General features: G+C 44.5%; 1 protein-coding gene across 7 annotated transcripts in view; it reads left to right on the top strand.

Annotated features, from left to right (window-relative positions):
- TGFBR3 (transforming growth factor beta receptor 3) overlaps window positions 1-19,821 on the top strand; it is a 192,617-nt gene that overhangs the window by 70,969 nt on the left and 101,827 nt on the right. For all 7 annotated transcript variants that reach the window (XM_014599677.3, XM_019479036.2, XM_006275072.4 and 4 more), the window contains one exon: window positions 11,851-12,035. In XM_014599677.3, coding sequence (XP_014455163.1) covers window positions 11,851-12,035 — 185 coding nt within the window. The remainder of the gene's footprint in view (window positions 1-11,850; window positions 12,036-19,821) is intronic.

Raw genomic sequence — 19,821 nt, 5'->3', positions numbered from 1 at the left:
TCAGTAAAAGCAATAACTCTTAGTATCGTTCTTGCTGTGACAGTTTTTTGGGTTTTATTATTCGAGTACTTCAGTTCAGTCCTTGCTAGCAGATTTACCATATGAGGCAATGGAAATTGTGCCACTACCATCAACATAAATCTTGAAAGAATTATCACTGTCCTGATAGTAAGTCACATTTGTATTAATACTGAGATCTTGCTAAGATGTGCCATGATAGAATAGTTCTCTTTCACTTCTTCACTTTTCAGTGAAGGCCTAGCAGGGCAGGAGGTGGTGTTTATTACTACTTGTTCCACAGTTCTTTAACACTTTGCCCAAGGTCTCAACACAGTAAATACTAGATTCCCAAGAAGAAATCTGGGTAATGGGGATAATGAATGATCTTTACTCTTATCACATCTAGATATCCCTGATCACTGTCACCATGTTTTCCTGTGTCCCCACTCTTTGCTTTTTCTTGCCTGCTTACTTGTTCAGTAAAGTTTCTTTTAATTTTTTTTGTGTATAAGCAAAACAGCCCAAAAGCCATAGATGCTCATGACTGGTCAAACAGGTTTATCTTACAGTAGCATACATTCTGCAAGATGCTGGCAGTAGCAAGTAAGGTTGGGTTCAAATATCTAAGTGTCCCTCTTAAAATGAACACATGCCTTTGACTCAAGAAACCTAGAAAAAAATGTAATGAAGATTCTGGGCACCCTTGCCAGGAAATGCTTTCTTTTTTTGAATATGGCTATAATGAATGGAAGGGGGAAGGTAAAAGGGAAATACATTATTCATTTGGAAAACACAGTGAGAGTAAATCAACAGCATGTTTATGCAGATAATAATTAAACGTGTTGCAGTATCATGGGCAATGGTCCTTTACCTCAGTTTTCCTAACTGCCAATGGAAATAGGTGGTGGACAGATGTCTTTGTTTTCTCACTTCCTTCTTTCTGCCCTTTTCTTTTGATGCATTACACTCCTGCTTTTTCAGTGGTTTGTGACATCCAAGAGACTGTCAGTGTATTTGGGTAGGTCTGGATCCTGATCCTAGTGGGAAGTGTCTCTCATCATGCTGCTGCCTTGGTGATGCCTTGCAACATTGTTGTGTCCAGGCTGTCTCGCATGGTATTTTCACCTCTAGCCAGGGTTTGAATTACACTCTGATGCTTGGGGAAGGATGGGGGGCAGCCAAATGTCAGAAGTAGCTGGTACCGCTGCCTGAGCTGCCTAGAAAGGCATGGGGCAGGCTGGGGGCTCTCGTCTCTTATGGGGGGGGAGGGGATCAGCCCCCCTGAGCCTCCCCCCCTCATATTTAGAACCCCACCTCTAGCCACAATGCTGTTTACAGGTCTTAATTTCCTAACTTAGTCATGGAGAGTACAGTTTTTTGTGCTGAAAAAGGACATCTCACCACCTTGATACTGTGTTTCACTGAAGGAGCACATCAGTTCTGAGGCTCTTCTGCCTAGCACACTGATATCAGTTAACTTTGTCAATTGCTCTGTGGAGGGAGTTCAGTACTATATATAACACTTGACCAGAATACCATATATTTTACATACAACATGCCCCAAAATAAAACATGCATCTTGTTTTTGGAGGGCAGAAAGAGACAAAGTTTGTTTTTTTTCCCCAGAGTCATGGCTTACTGTGTGACATTTGAGTACTCCTGGAAACACAAAACATTCAGGAAGTGTGCATCCCAGGAGGCAGTCTGGAGGCAGCAAGTACTTTCTGATGCCAGCTGCCTCATCCATATTGTCTCTGGGGACACCACACTGCCTAGATGCTCTGTTTCCAGGAGGACTCTCTGTCACACAAGGTTAGGCCCCAGATCCTTGTAAGGACAGTAGCAAGACAGCGAAGTTCCTTGCTGTAAGCAGAGATTTATATAAGTCCCGTAAATAAAGTGTTGTTTCCACATAAGCCTCATCAAAACACTATCCACAGTTCATTTGCTGCCTTAGGCACAAGCTACAAGCTATTTAGCTAATAGCTATCTTTGAGAAGTTTAACATAAAAATTCTCTATCTGGGCAGCTGCAAGGCATATACAGTAGGGCTGTGCAAAGCTTCGGTTGCTAATTTGACTTGGAGGAGATTTGGCCCGATTCAGCAGCCGAATCTCTGAATCTGAATTGAATTGGGAGACCAATTAAAAGGTCTAAATAGATTTGGAAAAGATTAGGAGATTTGGGCAGTCCTGCTCGCCGCCGCAGAGAGCTGGACCTGGGTTCTGTGCCAATAAGTAGGGGTGGAGAAGGGGGGAGGGGACCATGGGGGGACCCCCACCAGGCTCCATCCTCTGCCTGCTCTCCCAGCCCCCTTGAGTGCCCCTGACCCTTGCCCACTCTTCCAGCCCCATCAATGGCTGCCCTGCCTGGCCCCACACCTACTGGCTGCTGTAGCAAAGCTCTCCCACCTGGCAGGGCAGTGGGGGGCAGCAGGGATTGCCCCCCCACCTCGCAGGAGCTGGTGATTACGGGGCCTTTTTTTTTTTTAAAGAGCCGAGACACTGGGGTCGGGTGGAGCAGCCATTGACAGGGCTGGGAGAGAGGGCGGGGGGTGAGGCCTGTTCAATTCGGAGATTTTGACTGATTCTGTGGTGGCTGAATCTCTGAATTGGATTCGACCTAATTGATTTGGGACAGTGATTCAACTCACTGAATTGAATAAATGTCCCTCGAATCGGCTGTATCTGAAGCGAATACTAGCTGCTTAGCACAGGCCTAATGTACAGTGTTTCCAGGCTTCCTTATTTTCTAGTGAGGAAAATAACTTCCCTGCTTAAAATGCACCATTTATATTGCTTAAAATGCAATTTTGGGGGGCCTGATTTTGGAGAAAAAGCTGTGTATTGTAGGTGAGAAATATGGTATATATCAAAAAAATCACTTTGAAATAAGAACCTCTTTTCTGTACCTTCATGTTCTTGTTTCCAGCCACACTCCATTGCCCCATGATACGTGACTGCGGTTTTAGTTATGGTGAACCTCTTTACTTAGGCATAAGCACAGTTCTGATGCCTTTTAATTTTACAAGAAGAATAATGTTTCATTACCCCTACAGCCAAAACTTAAATTCATTTTAACCAAAGTGACCACAAGGTGCACAAAGGTATAGTGGGACAAATGACATCTGGCTTATTCGGTGTCTTCTTCAGTTCCATCAATAGGTAATGGCAGGAGCTCATTTACCACAGGATTATTGTTGCAAGAAAGTAGATATTTTTCTCTTTGAAAGACTGGAAGATGCCTCCTGGGCTGTTGAGTCTAGTCCTGTGTATATACATCCAGTTTATTCCAGGATTATCCAGCATCAGTATTTCAGACTCTCACAGACAGCTACCAGGCTACCAAAACCACGAAAGTAGAACTAGAACAACCTATGACATACCGTAGGTAAAGGGAGAGAGAAAAGGGCTCTCATTGACTGTCCCTCAATATAAGGATGACAGTCTTCCAGTAAATAGGGAAGTCATCAGTGTGTCCATAGATGACTGAGGAAGGCATTGAGATCCTCATATTCAATTGCAGACATTGCAAATAGATCCATGAAGAAGGAGTAGATTTTGTTGATATTGGGTCAGAGCTCTTTCTTTGTCTCTCTGATCAATCCATTTCCATAGTGAGGTTAGGTCTCTCAAAACGATTGATGGCTTGTCATACATCAGGATGCCAGTGGAGACAATGCATGAGTCCTGCAGATATTGATGTTAATATAGCATTTCTTCATATTGGCCTTCAACATATTTTCCTCTTTTGCCTTCTTCTACAGTGGTGACCATCAACAAGTTGGGATTATAAGACCTGTTTTGGGATCTGGTTGTCAGGCATTCTTATGACATGATCTGTCCAGTGGAGCTGGTGCCTATAAGAATGGTTTTGATGTTAGCAGCGTTCTTGAGAGCCAGAACATTGGCATTCATTTTTATGGCCTTCCTAGTGAAATGGAGGATTTTACAAAAACATATCTGGTAACGTTCCAGAGTTTTCAGATATTTTCAATATGTCATCTAAGTTTCACATCTGTGCAACAGAGTAGGGATGACAGCCTAGTAGATGACAAATATGGTCTGGGTCTTGATGTCATGATTATCAAATACATGATTTTGGAGACATCCAAGGACTGCACTGGCAGACTTTATCCAGAGATGAATATTGTCATCTATGTTTACTTTTTGGGAAAGGTGGCTACCTACATAGGGAAAATACTCAGTGTTTTCCAAGGCTTGCTCTCTAATTGTAATATGTAGAGAAGCAGCTGGTTTGGAGTGGGTTGGTATAGTATCCTGGTTTTCATGAAGTTGGCAGCAAGTCCAAGTATTTCGTATACTTCACAGATGCAAAAAAGTAACCTGGAGCTCTTCAGCTGAATGGGCACACACAACACAATTGCCAACATACTGAAGATCAGTAATGGAGGTGTTTGATTATCTTGGATTTGGACATAACTGGTTGATGTTAAAGAGGTTCTCATCTCTGCAATGCTGGATGCTAGCTCTAGATGGTAGTCTATCAGCAATGAGATGTGGAGTAGCTGTGATATAGATGCAAAAGTATGTTGGTGCAATCACACATCCTTAAAAGAGAGTGGTTTTATTGAGTGTGTTTTAAGGTTGTGTTGCATGAGACTTCAAGAGAAGTCTCCTTTCAAGGTTGTCTCCTTGCATCTCTGAGCTCTTTGGTGTCACATCACATTAGGGTCTTTCTGAAACCAGATCATCTTCCTTTTGTTCTATTTGTCATCCTAATATCAAAATAGCTCCCTCCCCATCATTGTCTTTGTGCAGATCTGTCACTGGGGCACAGTGAAAACCATGCTTGGACAGTTAACCCCCTTTAGAATAGATTTTATCAGTGACTGTATGAGGTGTTTTATTTAGGTATTAAGAGTGATGAGATGAACTCCAGTAAGATCCTAAACAGTCTGTGCAACTAGTAGATAGTAATTTACATCACTTCAAACTTGACAGTACAGAGATCCCTAGTGTTCCTGAAGTCTGCTATATCCAGGCTTCTTTAAACTTTTGCCTTTATGCAAAAGTTTATCCAGATTTGTAACATTTCCCTTTTATAAAAATCAATTAGAGGAAAGAACAGATTTCTCCTAAGAAGTGTTGTATCCCCTTGCTGCAGGTTACAGGCTCTTACATGGTCTTTCGGGATTCCTGTGGAACAATGCTAACATGCTCTGGGGCCCACAGCATGGATTCACACAATCTGTGGGAATTGGTCACACTTTTCAGCTGGCAGCAGTGCAGAAATCTCCGTGGATATATATTAGTCTATATTATTTAAATCAATTCCATCATGGTTATGAGTTGGGCTTGAGTTATAATATTCCACCCTCCCCCACTGCTTATTTACTACTTTATTACAGTAGAACATACGTTACTCATTAGTAGCATGGGTGATATGGGAAACCAGAATGCTTAAATTGTTGAATAGGTTCCAGATGCTAGTATCAAACAGGATTGGATTTGTATTAAGCATACTTTAAAAATATATTTATTGATAGTGGAAAACTTGTTAATTCAATTCTCTAACAATTTGCTATCCCAGCATATATTTTGCTACATAAGAATATATATTCATCTAACACTTAACCTGTTTTTCATTTACAAACATTAGCCAGTTAATATTTTATTACAGTACAAGCCAGGATTTGTTAAATATGACAGTTGAAAAAATAAACATAATGTCCAATGACAGGAAAGTTTAGCACGAACCAAATAAAGATGCTGTATACAGCCATGTGTTTGTGTTGGTGTATTTTCAATAGGGGTAGGACTACATTCATAGAATCAGAAAAACAGGGCTTGAAAAGATCTCAAGAAGTCATTTCATCCATAAAAAGATAAATGGATTCCAGTATTCTGAAGCTATCATATTTAAACTGAAGGTTAAACCTCAGTAAAATGGTCATTTTTCTCTCTTTGAGGGCCAGTATAATGGAAAAAGGAGGCAGGGGAAGGTTGAATTCTTTTATCTTTAGTCAGTCAGAGAATTGGTCAGTTGGGTGGATGGAACTACCAGTTTATCATGTTCATTTGGGTATGGTGTTGGAGTAGTTGAGGTAGGTGAAGTAAGAATGTGAAGGCTGGTGGATATAGATCTAGACTAGAGTCGATGTATGGCAAAGCAACAGGGCAGTAAAGCCAAGGCTGGATGAAGCTGTGGTTTAAAAGTTTTCCAAAAGGAGCAGGATGTATTAGGATGATACATTACAAGACTGGTAGTGTCAACAAGAGGTTTTTTTGTTTGTTTTTGTTTTTAATTTGGTTTTGTAGACCTAGGGACACAGACTCATATTGGAATACAAGACCATAGGGGAAGGAAATTAACCACCTAGTCAGAGGGAGGAAATAGGAGGGAAGGAAGACAGTCAGATAGTAAATAAGTCCATGAGGGAGCCAAGAGTAAGAACAGCTAATCTAGGGAAGGGGAAGTGGGAGGCACAATTGTAGTCCCTTGGTTTGTGAGCTGCTCAGAGCAGGAATTCTTGGATTTAGAAAGTATCTATCATGCCAGTGGCACTTTGCTGAATAAATAATGTTACTGAGCAAAGGGAAGGTATTCAGATATTAGAGTGGTGACCATGGTATGAACATTAATAGATAGTTACAGGATAATGAGAGGTCTTTTAAAATAGAGGGGGCATGTCCAGACAAAGCAGCTTGAGATGCAGCAAGAGGCACACGAGGAACAAAAATATGTTTCCTGTGTTGCATATTTGCAGCATGGGATCAAAACTTGATACCTGGATATCCAGGTATTAAAATAAAACACGGGGGGAGAAGGGAGTCAGGGCATGGTCCCTGACCATGCCTGCCCTGAGGTAACCCGGGAGCCAGTCCCCCAGAGAGATCCTCTGGTTCCTGGCCAGAGTGTCTCTGGTGCTCCTGCTGCCCCAGCACATGTGGAATGAACCCTTAGTGTGCAGGGGCAAGCAGAAATGTGGCAAGGATTGGGACCTGAGCTCTGTCATGGGTAAATAGGGACATGGCAAGGGGGGGTGAGGAGTGGCAGGGGGTTGTGGGGAGTGTAAGGAGTGACGGGGGGATGTGTGGTCTATGGGTGGGTTTGTGGAGGGGCTCGAGTGGGGGATGCCACACACCTGCCTCCGCGCTGGTGGCAGCAGCCAGCGTGGCTGTGGCCCGGCTACAGGCGCAACTGGTGGCGATGCGGCGCTGTGTGACCCAGGCTCTGTACATGTTGAACAGGCCTGGCCTGGCCCGGCCCACTAGCACGTGGCTTTGGACAGGACTGGGAAAGCCATGCGCTAGCGGGCCAGGCTGGGGCCGTTCAGCATGTACAGAGCCCGGGTCACACAGCACTGCGTTACCACTGGCTGTGCCTACAGCTGGGCCACAGCCGTGTTGGCTGTTGCTGCTGGTGCCATGGGGGACAACTGGAGAGGGGGCAGGTGTGCGGCAGCCCCCACTCGAGCCCCTCCACAAAGCACATGGTGGGACCCAACCTGGCCTGGCCCAGTGCAGGCCACTAGTGCGCCTTTGCACAGGACTGGGAAGTGCGACTGTGAAATGCACAGCTCCTGTGCAAAGACATGCTAGCTGTGTGGCTTGGGTCAGGTCAGGGTTGGGTCGGGTTTGTTTTCCATGAGAGTGCATGGTCACGGTGCCGTGCCTATAATGGGCCATGACGCATCCCCACTTTGCCTCATGGAAAATGTGCCTGACCTGATCTGATCCAACCTGGCCCAGGCAATGCAGCTAGCATGCCTTTGCATAGGAGCTGTGCATCCTGGAGATCTGTCTCTCTGTCCTGTGCAAAGGCACGCTAGTGGGCCACGCCAGGTCAGGTCCCGCCATGCGCTTTCTTCCTGCACACACTGTGGGTCTATCAGTGCTGCTGCCAGAGGCAGGACCCAGCCCGGCATGATACCCAGTCCCTGCGAGTGGTGTGGGGCCCCAGGTGACAGTGTGAGCAGCCTGGGGCTGCCTCAGGGTGCATGGGCTTCTGCTGTGCTGTGTTGAGCTGGTCCTGCGACAGGCGACACAGGCAGTGCTGGGTCTGAGGTGGTGGGGCTGTGCCACACTGCTAGGGTTCTCTGGCCACATGTGAGGCTCTGAGTGCCCAATGGCGGCTGCTGTTGCTGTGGGGGGTGAGCTGTGGGCCCTGTGGGGCGGGGCTGTGGCCCTGTTGGGGAGAGGCAGTCCTTGTGCTGTGTGGGGGGCTTGTGCCTTGTGGGAGGGTAGGGGACCCACCCCTTCTGGGCAGCCCCCTCACAGAGTTCCCCCTCATCCCCTACATCCCTCTACACCCACCCACGCACCCACCCACATCCCCCCCACACCCAACCCCACCCCTCTCCTTCAAACCCCACATCCCCCCATCACACACCCATCGTGCCCACCTGCCAGACAGGATGAGACCTGCTGACAGGAGCTGTGGCTGCAGGGGTAGCTGTCCCCACATCCTAGTTAGTGAAGGGGTCATGGGGAGCTATAATTGTTCTATGATAAGAAAACCAAAAGCAAACATCATAACATTTAGATATTGATATTTTCCCCTGTGTTTTCTTAGATTCTTAAATGGATGCAGTTGGAAAAGAAGCTGTATAACAGACCCTGAATCTACCCTATTCATTGGCCTGTTCTTCCCATTGCCCAAGTGTCTTACATATAATTTGGAAGTATTTATTATACTGACTGTATAATAATCCCTTTTGCCTCCACACTGACACAGATCTGGTTGGGCTAAATGAGGGGAAAAGCTTCTAGTTCTGTGTTTGTGCAGCATCTAGCAGAGTGAGGTTCTGGTATGCAAATAATAGGAACACAGATGCAGATATTTACTGGTATTTACTTTTTTTTAAGCAATCACACAAGAAGCATTCTTACTAAGATTTCTTAATCCAACTAAGTATTGCTGCTCAGAGGCTGGATTTTTATTCTGTATAGATATTTTGTTTAAGAAAATAAAACTGGGCACTAAATAAATGAACTCAAAGGAAGCCTTCTCCATTTGTGTTCAGGGCTACTGCCAAAATGCTCTTGTTGAGTGTGTGCTGTTTGCTCCTCTTTTGTGTTGCATACACAGGCATGTATATTTCATGCCTGGAGTAGTTTCTTTAACAAGGTTTCTGGGAGCTGGCAGGATGTGTAGTATGTCTAAGTGGGTTTCAGGAACCAGCCCCTTTTCACAGGACAGAGCCTGCATGACCTAAGGTATTGCAGAAGTCTCATTGTTCTCAGCAGATTTCAGATAAAGTCTGTTTTAAAACAGGCTAACTTGCAAATGGCTAGTTGGTAGCTGTATCTTGAATGAGCTTTCTTTCTACTAAGCAAAGTATAGGTCAGTACAAATAATGGATTAAAAAGTAATGCTTGCTGATTACACATCTTGGGCCCAGTGTTTTTTGGTGACACTAACTGGATGTGTTCCAGATTTTAGAAAAAGACCTCTAACATATTTCTGATGAACTTTGTGCTTGCTTTGTTTTAAAATGTCCTCAGTGGAAGCAGTTTCTTCTAATCACAAATCTGTGCTAAGCTGAGGAGTCATAATTCAAGTTTATATCCTCTTTTTCATTATTATCCCCCACCCCCTGCAAGTCAGTGCCTGGGGCTAGTGCCCCATTTGTCCTCCATAAGTTATGCTACTGGTTGTTGTGGTATCTTGGTATATCGCTGCAAGGTGTTTCGCATACTGCATAGGCATATGGCACTATATCATGCTGTGGTGATTATTTGAAAGGGCATGCACTATGTTTTGGGCCAGCTAACTCTTATCAGTTTAGATAATTGCTGTCAACCTCAAAATAGACCCAGCAATTCAGACTTGGACTCATTTTATCACATGGTAAATGTCTCTGCATTGTGGCAGTGCACCCTAGCTATGTTTATATATTACACTGACATATTACATTGTGACTTTTTTTCAGATTTTGTAATAACGACTGTTGACATTGACAAATAACCTACTGTCGCAGGGCACCTCGGTGCTCCTGCTCCAAGAGAGGAGAAACTGCCAGGGAGAGAGAGAGAGAGAGCCCTGGCATGACATAACGAGCCCAGCTGAAGGTTGCCAGGGTAACGAGTGCAGCTGCGGGTTGCCGGAGCAGCTAAGGGGAGCCAGCTGCCTGTAGGAGGCAGGGCCTGGCCCTTATAAAGCCCAGGGTGGAGGCCAGGCTGGCAGTTCCCTGCCAGCAGCTGGAGAGGCAGGAGCTCCCTCAGCCAAGATATGGGAAGAAGCCTGACTTGCAAGTGCAGCTCATGATAGCCCTGAGAGGATTGGGCACTATGGTTTAGCCAGGGGGCTTTATGTTTGAGTTACAGCCAGGAGGCTCTAGTTTATGTTCGGCTTTGATATTAAACTGGAGGTTTGGGTGAGGCTGTAGGGGTTGGAGGAGGCCTCGTAGGGACCCCAGAGGGGTGGGGCCCCAGCGCCTGAATGAGGGCACAGTACTCTAAGGGGGAACCCCAGTGGTATGGGGACCCCAGTGCCAGTGAAGGCGCAGCTTGCGTGCCAGTGAAGGCGTAACTGGAGGCGAGGAGCACAACCAGTGGGTTGCGGGTGGGGAACAGAGACCCCGGGTTGTGTGTGGGGTACGTAGACCCCAGCCCCGGAGAGGGACGGCTTTGTGAGGCCCCAGTGTGGGCATGACGAGCCCCAGAAGGGGGCACTGCTAGGAAGCCCTAGCGTAGATGTGGCGAGCCCCAGGAAGGGGGAGCGCACTTTAGAGAAGCCCAGCGTGAGCCCAACGAGTCCCCGAGAAAGGGGGGGGACTATTGAGAAGCCCAAGGTGGGCACGGCGAGCCCCGAAGAGGGGGAGCGCCATATTGAGAAGCCCGAGACAGGCGTAGCGAGCACGGCCGTGGGCTAGTGCAGCAACAGCCCTCAAGCAGAGGCAGGGTGCTGCGGTTGTCCCCGGAGAAAGGGGTAGCAGTGCGGTGAGCCAGGATCAGAGAGGGTAGCCGTGCGGTTGGCCTAAAGGGCCGGAGACCCGCTAGAGGGTCCCTGAGCGGGACCGCACTTTTAGAGAAGGCCCAGAGTGGGCTAGACGAGAGTCCCAGTGAGGAGCTGGGTATTAGAGAGAGCCCAGAGTGGGCTAGACTATAGGGGAGGCCCAGGATTGGGCGAGACTACAGAGGAGGCCCGGGAGAACGGGCATGTTATGTTGACAGTCCAACATCTGGTACATCTGCGAGGCTTGGGGCGTGGTATTAGGGGTTGGTAGGAGCCACGTGCAGCCCATAAGGCTAGGGTGCCTGGGAAGCACCCATCGTACCGGGAGATCAAAGGAGTCCAGGAGAACCGTGGGGACAGAGGTCCCGAGTAGCCGTGCCCAAGGAGCAGTAAGGCAGCCTCCCTATTATATTTACCAGCAAGATGTGCCGGGTGAGAATAAGAGGGTGCCTTGGGCCGGCCTTGACACGGAGCGAGGGACTTCGAGGAGATCACGGCCCTCCTAGAGGACCCCGCCGTGACACCTACATAAAAGACAAGACAATTCTCCTCCCTCTACCCTCTCTCTCCCCTTTCTCATTTCTATTCTATTCTTTCTCATTTTTAATTTCCTTCTTTAGGAAGAGACTACATTCCACTAATTTTGGAAAGGAAAAGTACAACCTATTTCAAATGAAGATGGTTAGAGAGTGAGATGAATGAAAGATACAGTGCATAAAAGTATTAAAAAATAAGTAAAGGAAGTTAAACAAATTATTTATGATGATGAAATTTTTTCTATCAGGTGATGCAAATAATGAATCTGAAACTTCTGTTAGTGTTCCAATGAGTTATATAATCAAAAGAATCATTAATGTTTAGAAGGTGTGTAATTTACCCAGTAGCCCCATTTCTCTGAATGGTGCAAATTTGTGACTTCATTTGCAGGTCCTGTGCCAAGGAATGAATGTACCCTATCACCTGTTAATAGTTCCCACCCGGTTCACGCCCTGCTGGAAAGCTTTACTGTCCTATCTGGCTGTGCAAGCAGAGGCACGACAGGTCTGCCCCAGGAGGTGCATATCCTCAATCTCCGAAACCCTGAAGAAGATCTTGGCTATCGTGAAAGAGAGGTAAAAAGGAGATTGTTCACTTTTTGAATAAGGTGTTAATTATAAAAATGGTTGTAAATGTTCTTTTTAAATAATAATTTGCTGAAAAAAGAGTTTTCAAAATAAGACAAAAATGCTACAGGTAATTTCATGGAATTTGCATTGTTGCTTTGCACCTATGCTTTGCTTGTTGAAGAAATAGAATCTCTTTAGGAGTTCAGAGTACTCATTCCATTCATCACCTTTTACCACCACATACTTTAATTAATAAAAAAAACCCCAGAGTGGTGAATAAGAAACAGATTTTCTTCTAGAAAAGGAGTTCACAGAACCAGCTGTCTTCAAAGCCAGATCATTTAGCTAAATGTGTTGTAAATTATCATGAATACTTTGGGATCTTTGCCAAGGCCGCTGTAAACAAATATTTAAGTTCAAATTCTTTTGCCCTATAATACATCTTTAATTCTTAACTGATGGGGGCTGTAGTTCAGAGCGCAAGTGTTGCTGACTACAGTAGTTCTTAAACACAGTGTAATTACTCATTTATGTAGGCTTCATTCAGAGGGATCGGGGAGAAATTTAATTTTAGCTGCTATGAAGGCAGCAGCTTTGGAAGAAAATTCTTAATGTTAACTGTGCAATACTGCTGTTTACTCTGAAAACAGATCAAAGTGGAGTGCTGAAATGAAAGGAAAATGTTTCATGTCATGACAGCTCAGGTTCTTAGCTCTTATACTTACAATATTATGCAAAAAAAACCCCCAACCCACTCACTATTGCATATGAACGCATGCTGCAGTTATATAATATGCTGAATTTGTAGCATTAGAAAAAAAAAACCCTACGCCTAGGGTTTTAAATCAGTGTTTTAAAACAGTGGTTCCCAACCCTTTTTATACCATGGCCTGGTGGGAGCGGGATGGGGCATGCGGAGCTGGCTGCCTCCCTCTTGAGGCTGCCCCACCAGGCAGCTTTAATCCTGGAAGTTCAACTTTAACCCTGGAAGTTGCTAGCTCTGATGGACAGACAGGGGTCTGAGTGGGGGGCTCATGCCACAGCCCAGCAGCCAACCCACCATGGCTTGGTACTGGCCTGTAGTCCAGTGGTTGGGAACCTCTGTTTTAAAAGAACTTTAAAAAGCACTGTTTCCTTGTATATTTTAAATAAAAGGGGTTATCACTGACATTCAGAAATCTTGCCACTGATTTTAATGGGAGTGTAGTTGAGCCTGGTGAGTGGTCCAGTATATTGTATATACCACCTAAAACTTCAACTGTTGTGAATGTAAACATTTATAGTCCTGATCATAATGAAAAAGATTATTCATTCTCTTTTTCAGAATTCAGCCTCAGTGCCTGCCCTCAGCCAGAAATGCCAGACCCGCTTTTCACTAGTCACTACCTCAATGCATACACAAATTTGTACAAGCCCTATCAGGGCTGGACAAGAAAAGTAGAGACTTTTTTCTAGTATTTCATTCAGAGAATTTGTGAAACATTTAGCTAGCACTCTGAGTGCAGTATAAATGCTTAGGAAGATAAAGGTGCACTAGTCAATTGCCTGTCAGGAATGGGCAGGGATGGAATGCCACCATCCACCCCGCCATGCTGCTGTTACCTCCCAGGAGTTGTGGGGGAAGCTTGCCCCTCCATCCCTTTTGGCCAGCACCCCGCACTGCTGCCGCCTTCTGGGAGCAGGGCTGGAGGGGGGAGGCGAAGCCAACAGCATCGGCTTTGCCCCCCCCCCCCCCCTCCATCCCTGCTGTCATGGCTGTGCACCACCACCTGTCCAGAACACTCTTGGAGAATTCTGATTGGTTGTTTCAGTAACCAATCAGAGTGCTCCAAGAGCATTAAGGACAGAGACAGACAGACTTAACCCTTTATTATATTAGAATTCTATTTTCTGGGCATGAAACCCATGTTATAATTTGAAACTAAGTCTGCTTTTCCATGATCCTGATTTCTGCAGTTGTTGTGGACTTCACTGGAAGTCTCCTGCGTGAAAGGCCACAGGATGTTCTTGTAATCTAGACAAAATCATGGAAGATGGGTGCAGAACTGGGCCTCCTGTTTTCTCATAATCTGTACAAAATTAAACAAGATCAGAGCAAAATACTCAGTCTTCAGCAGAAAGAAGCTGTGTGTGTCCCACCACACATGCTTAAGTTAGCAAAATAATTTGTCCAAATCCTACCTTGTTCTTCAGAACATTATGACATAACACAAATGTTCTGTGGCAAACACTGTTTTTAATCTGTAATCTAATGCCCATAACTTCCTTCCCAACCTCCTAATTTATCTCCAAACCTTCCTAAAGTTATAGTCTTCTCGTGCCTCTTGCCATGTTGTACATGCATGACAGGAAGCGCAGTTTTGGAATCTGGGATCAGATCCAAATAGTACTCTTACAGCTTGCTAGTGCAGGGAGGGCCTGGTTCCCCCTGCGCTGGCAAATTGAAAACCAGGTGCCTGTATGTGGGGCTGACAATCAACTGATTGCCAGTCCTGCCACATAGTGCCATGTCCTGTTTGTGGCCCAGGGCTCTCCAGGGACTGGGTCTGACAGCAGACTGTCGAGACCCTGTGCTGGACAGCTGTAGCTGAGCTGCTTGGCACAGGGTAGCAGACGCTTCCCTGCTGTGAGGGAGCAGAGACTTTTTCTGCTAGGGACTTTAAACCCTGGGTTGGGGTTCTGCTTCCCCACACAAGGCAGTTTGGCCAGAGCTGTTTGGTGCAAGGTCTTAAGTCTCAGCAGTGGGAAGCCCTTGGGCTTCCCTCCTTCCCCCAGCCATACCAACAATCAGTTGATTGTTGGTCTCGGTCCCAGAACTGCACTGGAGACTCCTATTGTCAATCTCAAACCTGAGTCTGCACAGGGGCCATTTGACTCTAATGTCATCCTGGAGCCAGGAGAGATGTTGACTAAATCCAGCCATGCAGCCAACATCAAGCTGCATGAACATGTGGCAGGGTCCACACCAAGTTAAAGTATGATGCAATCCAGTGCAAAATTATTACACACACTTCATGGAATAATTTTGCAGCTGGTTTTATGTTTTGTTGCAGCATTAATTACCTGAACATGGACCAGATTATTATTTAAGGAATAATTAATAGATTAATTGCATCTCAAGTGTAAAATCTGTCAGGGGCCTTGGGAGATGACTACTCTGAAATGAACAGGAAGCTGGAGAAATGCTTGCTGGCAGCAGCAAAGACCAGAAGAGAGTATACAATTCAAAGATCAGATTTGACTTATTGGATAAGAGCCTGAAAACAAAGCAGAGCAAATGTTATCTCGTCTATCATTGTAAAAATCAAGTCTAACTGGCCTTTTGACTTAAAAGTCGAATGCACCCATCACTTTGTGTTAAGTTAAATTGCTTCACCATTTAGGGTATTTCCTGATGCCTGCAAATGCTGATAGCAGAGGCTGGGATTTGTATGTTTACTATAAAATACTTCCTTAAGTTTCTGAAATAGAAGAGTCTTTTTCTTTGTAAATATATTGATGATTAGCTGCAGTGTTTAAGATGCGTTTCAAACAGATCTTCCTTGCATTTGGTGATCTGTTAAAGTTCTGATGATTTGGAATATAAGACTTAATTCTTCAAACTAGAGCTGTGTTGGGGGGGGCTGTTTGTTTTTTGTTGTTGTTTTTTTTTAATTTGTCCTACAACGGGTGTTCCTAAGTTTCACATTCCTTACTTGCTGAGAACAATGTAAACTTCCTGCAGTAAATTCCTTATACAGCTCATGCATTAAACATGCTAGTTCAGTTATCAGGGTTCTCATAAATATACAACATATATACATGAATATAACTTAATTTGACACATGCTTAGAGTAAGTAGAAAACAAGCTCCCTCAAACTTAAACACTCAGGGGAGTCTGTTCTTTCCATGACATATACATAAAACTTCTGCTAAGATTAACAGGAATTATTAGTGCATTGCAAACTGAAAATAATAGCTGGACTGGAAACATGGCATTTTAGATATATGCTACAGCTAGCATAATGCTAAAATGCTGATCACTTGGATTAAGGTTAAAATTACTAAATAAAAAGGTCATGTTCTGACATGTTACATCATGGCTGCTGTCTTCAAGGAGTTTATTTACTTTCCTGCATTTTTCCCCGACCCAGTTTTTAACTGTGGGTGACATCTTATTTGTTGAAAATATCAAGGTGTTCTCTTTAAAAAATCTTGATGATAAACTCCAATCTTTCACAGACATTTTTCAGAAGTATCTTATATCCTGTGCCCTCCTAATTTACCAGCCTCTTTCATAGGGATTGCATGTAATAAACTTAATAGCTGTGGCTGATTGTTTGACCAATATTCATCAGAAGGTGAAGGAGTTGAGTAGATAGGAGTAGGGGGTCTGAACTGTTCTGTGAACCAGAACCTACCTCTTCACATTCAAAATTTTACATTTCATGATACCTTTCTCTTTAGCTTTGGGTTGCTTCTCTGCTTAAGTTTTAGTACCTGTATGAAGGAGATCATGCTTGCTTTTTGAGAGCTGTTGAAAATTACTTAATATGTATAGTTTCACAGTGTATAGATAAAATTAAAATGATTTAAAGATGAAAAACACATCTTACCAAACCATATCTTAATGGAAGATTCTTTTAGCATAATTATCAATTATACTTCTTTCCGCTGTTGCAGCCACACAGCTAATGATTGGAATGGCTAAAGGAAAAGAAATGTAAAATTAATCTCATGTGTATACTTAAAATTGAATGCATGTGAGTAGATGAAATCAAAACCCCTGGCAATGCATTCACTATTGTTTTCAGATGCATCCTCATCCTCAGTAACTTGAAGATGCTGTGCCTGATATAGATGCCTAATGTGTGTATTTTTAAATGAAGGCAAGACAATTAAGGGCTCAGTTCTGCTCTTGGTTGCATTTGTATGAATCTGTTTGTGTGTTTTTGAAGTACTGTATTTACTTAATTCCAAGATGAGGGTTTCCCCCCATTTAACATGGCAGGAGGAAGCCCTCTTCTTGGAATTGAGTGCAAGGTGGTGAAGGGGGGCAGGTAGCTGCTCTGGCTCCAGCTCTAACTGCACCTCTGGGTCAGTGCCAGAGCCACAGCTGCTTCCTGCTCTGCACCACCTGATTCCTGCCTCTCATCACCCATAAGCCTTGGGCATCTACCTCCCTGTCCCTGCCCACTCCCCTCCCACAGCTTCTGTGCACCCCACACTCTTCTCCACTCCCCCTTATCTTTGCTCCAGTGCTGGCCAGCTTTGTCCTCATTGTATCAAGGAGCACAGAGCACGGCCAAAGCCCAAACCAATAGCAGCTCCACACTGGTGCTAGGCTGGGGTCATGCTCTATACCCCAGGCTGCTGGAGCCTGCCAGTGCATGGGTAAGCGAGCCAAGGTGCAGAAGCTGCAAGGAGGAGAGAGACAAAGAAGGGTGGTGGGGGCCTGAGGCTGGGGTGGGGGTGGGGGTAGGGGCAGGCACAAGGGGATGCAAGTGGGTGAGAGGGGACAGGAAACAGGCAGAAGCTGCCTGCCCTCTCTGTGTTGCTTGTTCCCCACTGCTCTGACCACTACCTATCCTCTTACTGCCTCCCCCACTGTCTGCCCTACCACATGCCCCCCCACCACTGCTTTCCCTACTGCACTAGTAGTGGGATGAATTTAAAATTACTCTAATAATTTGATTTTACATGTGGAATAATATAACAAATTTATAAAGTTATCATGTATAGAAACTAACTGTTGGGATGTCATCTCAAATTCAGTGCTATCTTGGATTCAGGTAAATACAGTATTATCTCATGAAAATAACTATACAATACAGAGCAGAATTTAACAGACCCTTAAAATAAGATATGCCTTTGAGGGGTTAATCTGACCTTAAAAGTGACCTAACTAAGCTGTAGTCACTTAGCAGAGGAGACCATCAGCCAAGCTGAACGGGTCTTAATCACAGTCATAAAATAATGGGAGAAATTATTTCAGCCAAAATATATCCAGAAAAAAATAATCAAATTTCTAGACGTAGTAAAAGTGAGCTTGGGAAAGATACTGCTAAGTCTGAGTACCCAACTGATAAACTATTTCCACTGCAAGACCTTAACAACATATCCTGAACTAATATTTATCACACTGTGCTATTCTCTGTAGAATTACATGTTGATGGGAGCTGATTATTATTCTTTCTTTAGCAAAGTAATTCTGTTTTTAGCACTAGAGAATTTTTGAAAATGAGGCTGGAAAGAAATCCTGGGTCATCTCCGCTATTCTTCTGGGTGCAAACTGGATTTTTCTCTTCATCAGTCTCGTGTGTTTACTTCAGCAAGCACAAAAACACCTTTAGGAATAAGTATATAGAGCAACCTTCAGGTTGCATATATGCACACTGGAAGTTTCTGTACACTTTACAAGTACAATTGTTAAAGTAGTCTGAGAACTGGGTGGACCCGAGCTTTTAGACTATTGAATATGCTTGCAGAAATGCCCAGAACAGGCATGTATAAACTTGGGTGTTGTTTTGTGTGAACATAACCAGAGGCTGAGGAAAGCCTTTTGAAAATTTACCCCTTGATGTTGGTGGTCTGATGCCTTTACTTCGTAAATTATCTTCTTGCCTAATCAGCATCTTTATTAATCCGTGGTCTTCCAGAAATGTACACATGCGTACATTGTACATACTTCCATTGGCTTCAGTGGTACTATCCACAGTATGCAAGTATCTGTAGGATTAGGTCTTAAAAAGATTTAGGAATGTTTTAATACAGTGATCATTGTGATCACTGTATTAAAACCAAATAGAAGCTGGTCACCATGTGCTTGTGCAAAGATTCAAGGAGACGCATATTAACTTCTAAACAGCTGCATGTGGCTCCGGAGCTGCAGGTTGGACAACCCTGAACTAGATGTTTTCCCAGAACTGTGCACAAGTGATGGCTTTTTCCATTGCTGCAGTGAGATCCTCCTTCATGCAGGTCTCACCAAGGAGTCAGCAGACGAGCAGGTGCCTCCAGTCTGCACTTTACCACACTTGTATGTACTTGTGTCACTAGAGTAACCCCATTTGATCATGTTTGTTTTTGATCTTCCAGTTCGTGTGTGGAGATGATTCAGGCATTGCCATTTTGGCGAGTCTAGATGAGCCCCTCTGGGAAGGTCCTCTTGGGGTTCTAGGTCCATTTCAAAGAACCTGATTGCATGTAATCTTTCCTTCCATAACCTCAGTCAAGCCCTGTCAGCTGTTGTATCCAAGGGCACAACACTGGTCACAAAACTCTTTTGCATTTTAGGCCATTTAGTTACATCTGTGTGCCCATAGAGCAGATGCCTGGGGTCTTCCATCTGCCTTGATCTTTCCTTTTGGCTCGCTACCTTTCTTCTAAAATCAGGTGGTCCAATGCAAGCCAGTAAATCAAGCTATCTTTCAGTGTTGGTTTTAGATATCCTGTTGTTTCATGACAGCTGTTGTTTAGAACTGGGTCTAGTTTCTTGGCATGAACTGATCATTGCATGCTGGACATCCATGCTCTGCAGTGGAGTAACACAAAGAAATAGCAGTGCTTCATAATGTAGCTGGTTTTGCTCCTCACTTTGAGGTGACCAATTTTTGAAGTATGTTGTTGTGGACACTGACTTTCCCTTTTGTCTTCTCTACATGTACTTTGAAGGTAAGTGTTCAGTATAGTGTAATCAAGTACACAGGGTTTGGGTGATTAGTCAGTGGGGTTCCATCCCAGGTGATGTTTAATTTCCACTTGGCTTCTCTATGGTGTAGGTGAAAAGCTGTGACCTGTGTCTTGGTTGGG

This window comes from Alligator mississippiensis, chromosome 5 (genome assembly GCF_030867095.1).
Source record: "Alligator mississippiensis isolate rAllMis1 chromosome 5, rAllMis1, whole genome shotgun sequence".
Classification (NCBI taxonomy): Eukaryota; Metazoa; Chordata; order Crocodylia; family Alligatoridae; genus Alligator; species Alligator mississippiensis.
Note: the sequence above shows the minus strand (reverse complement) of the source record. Positions and strands in the feature narration are given on the sequence as shown.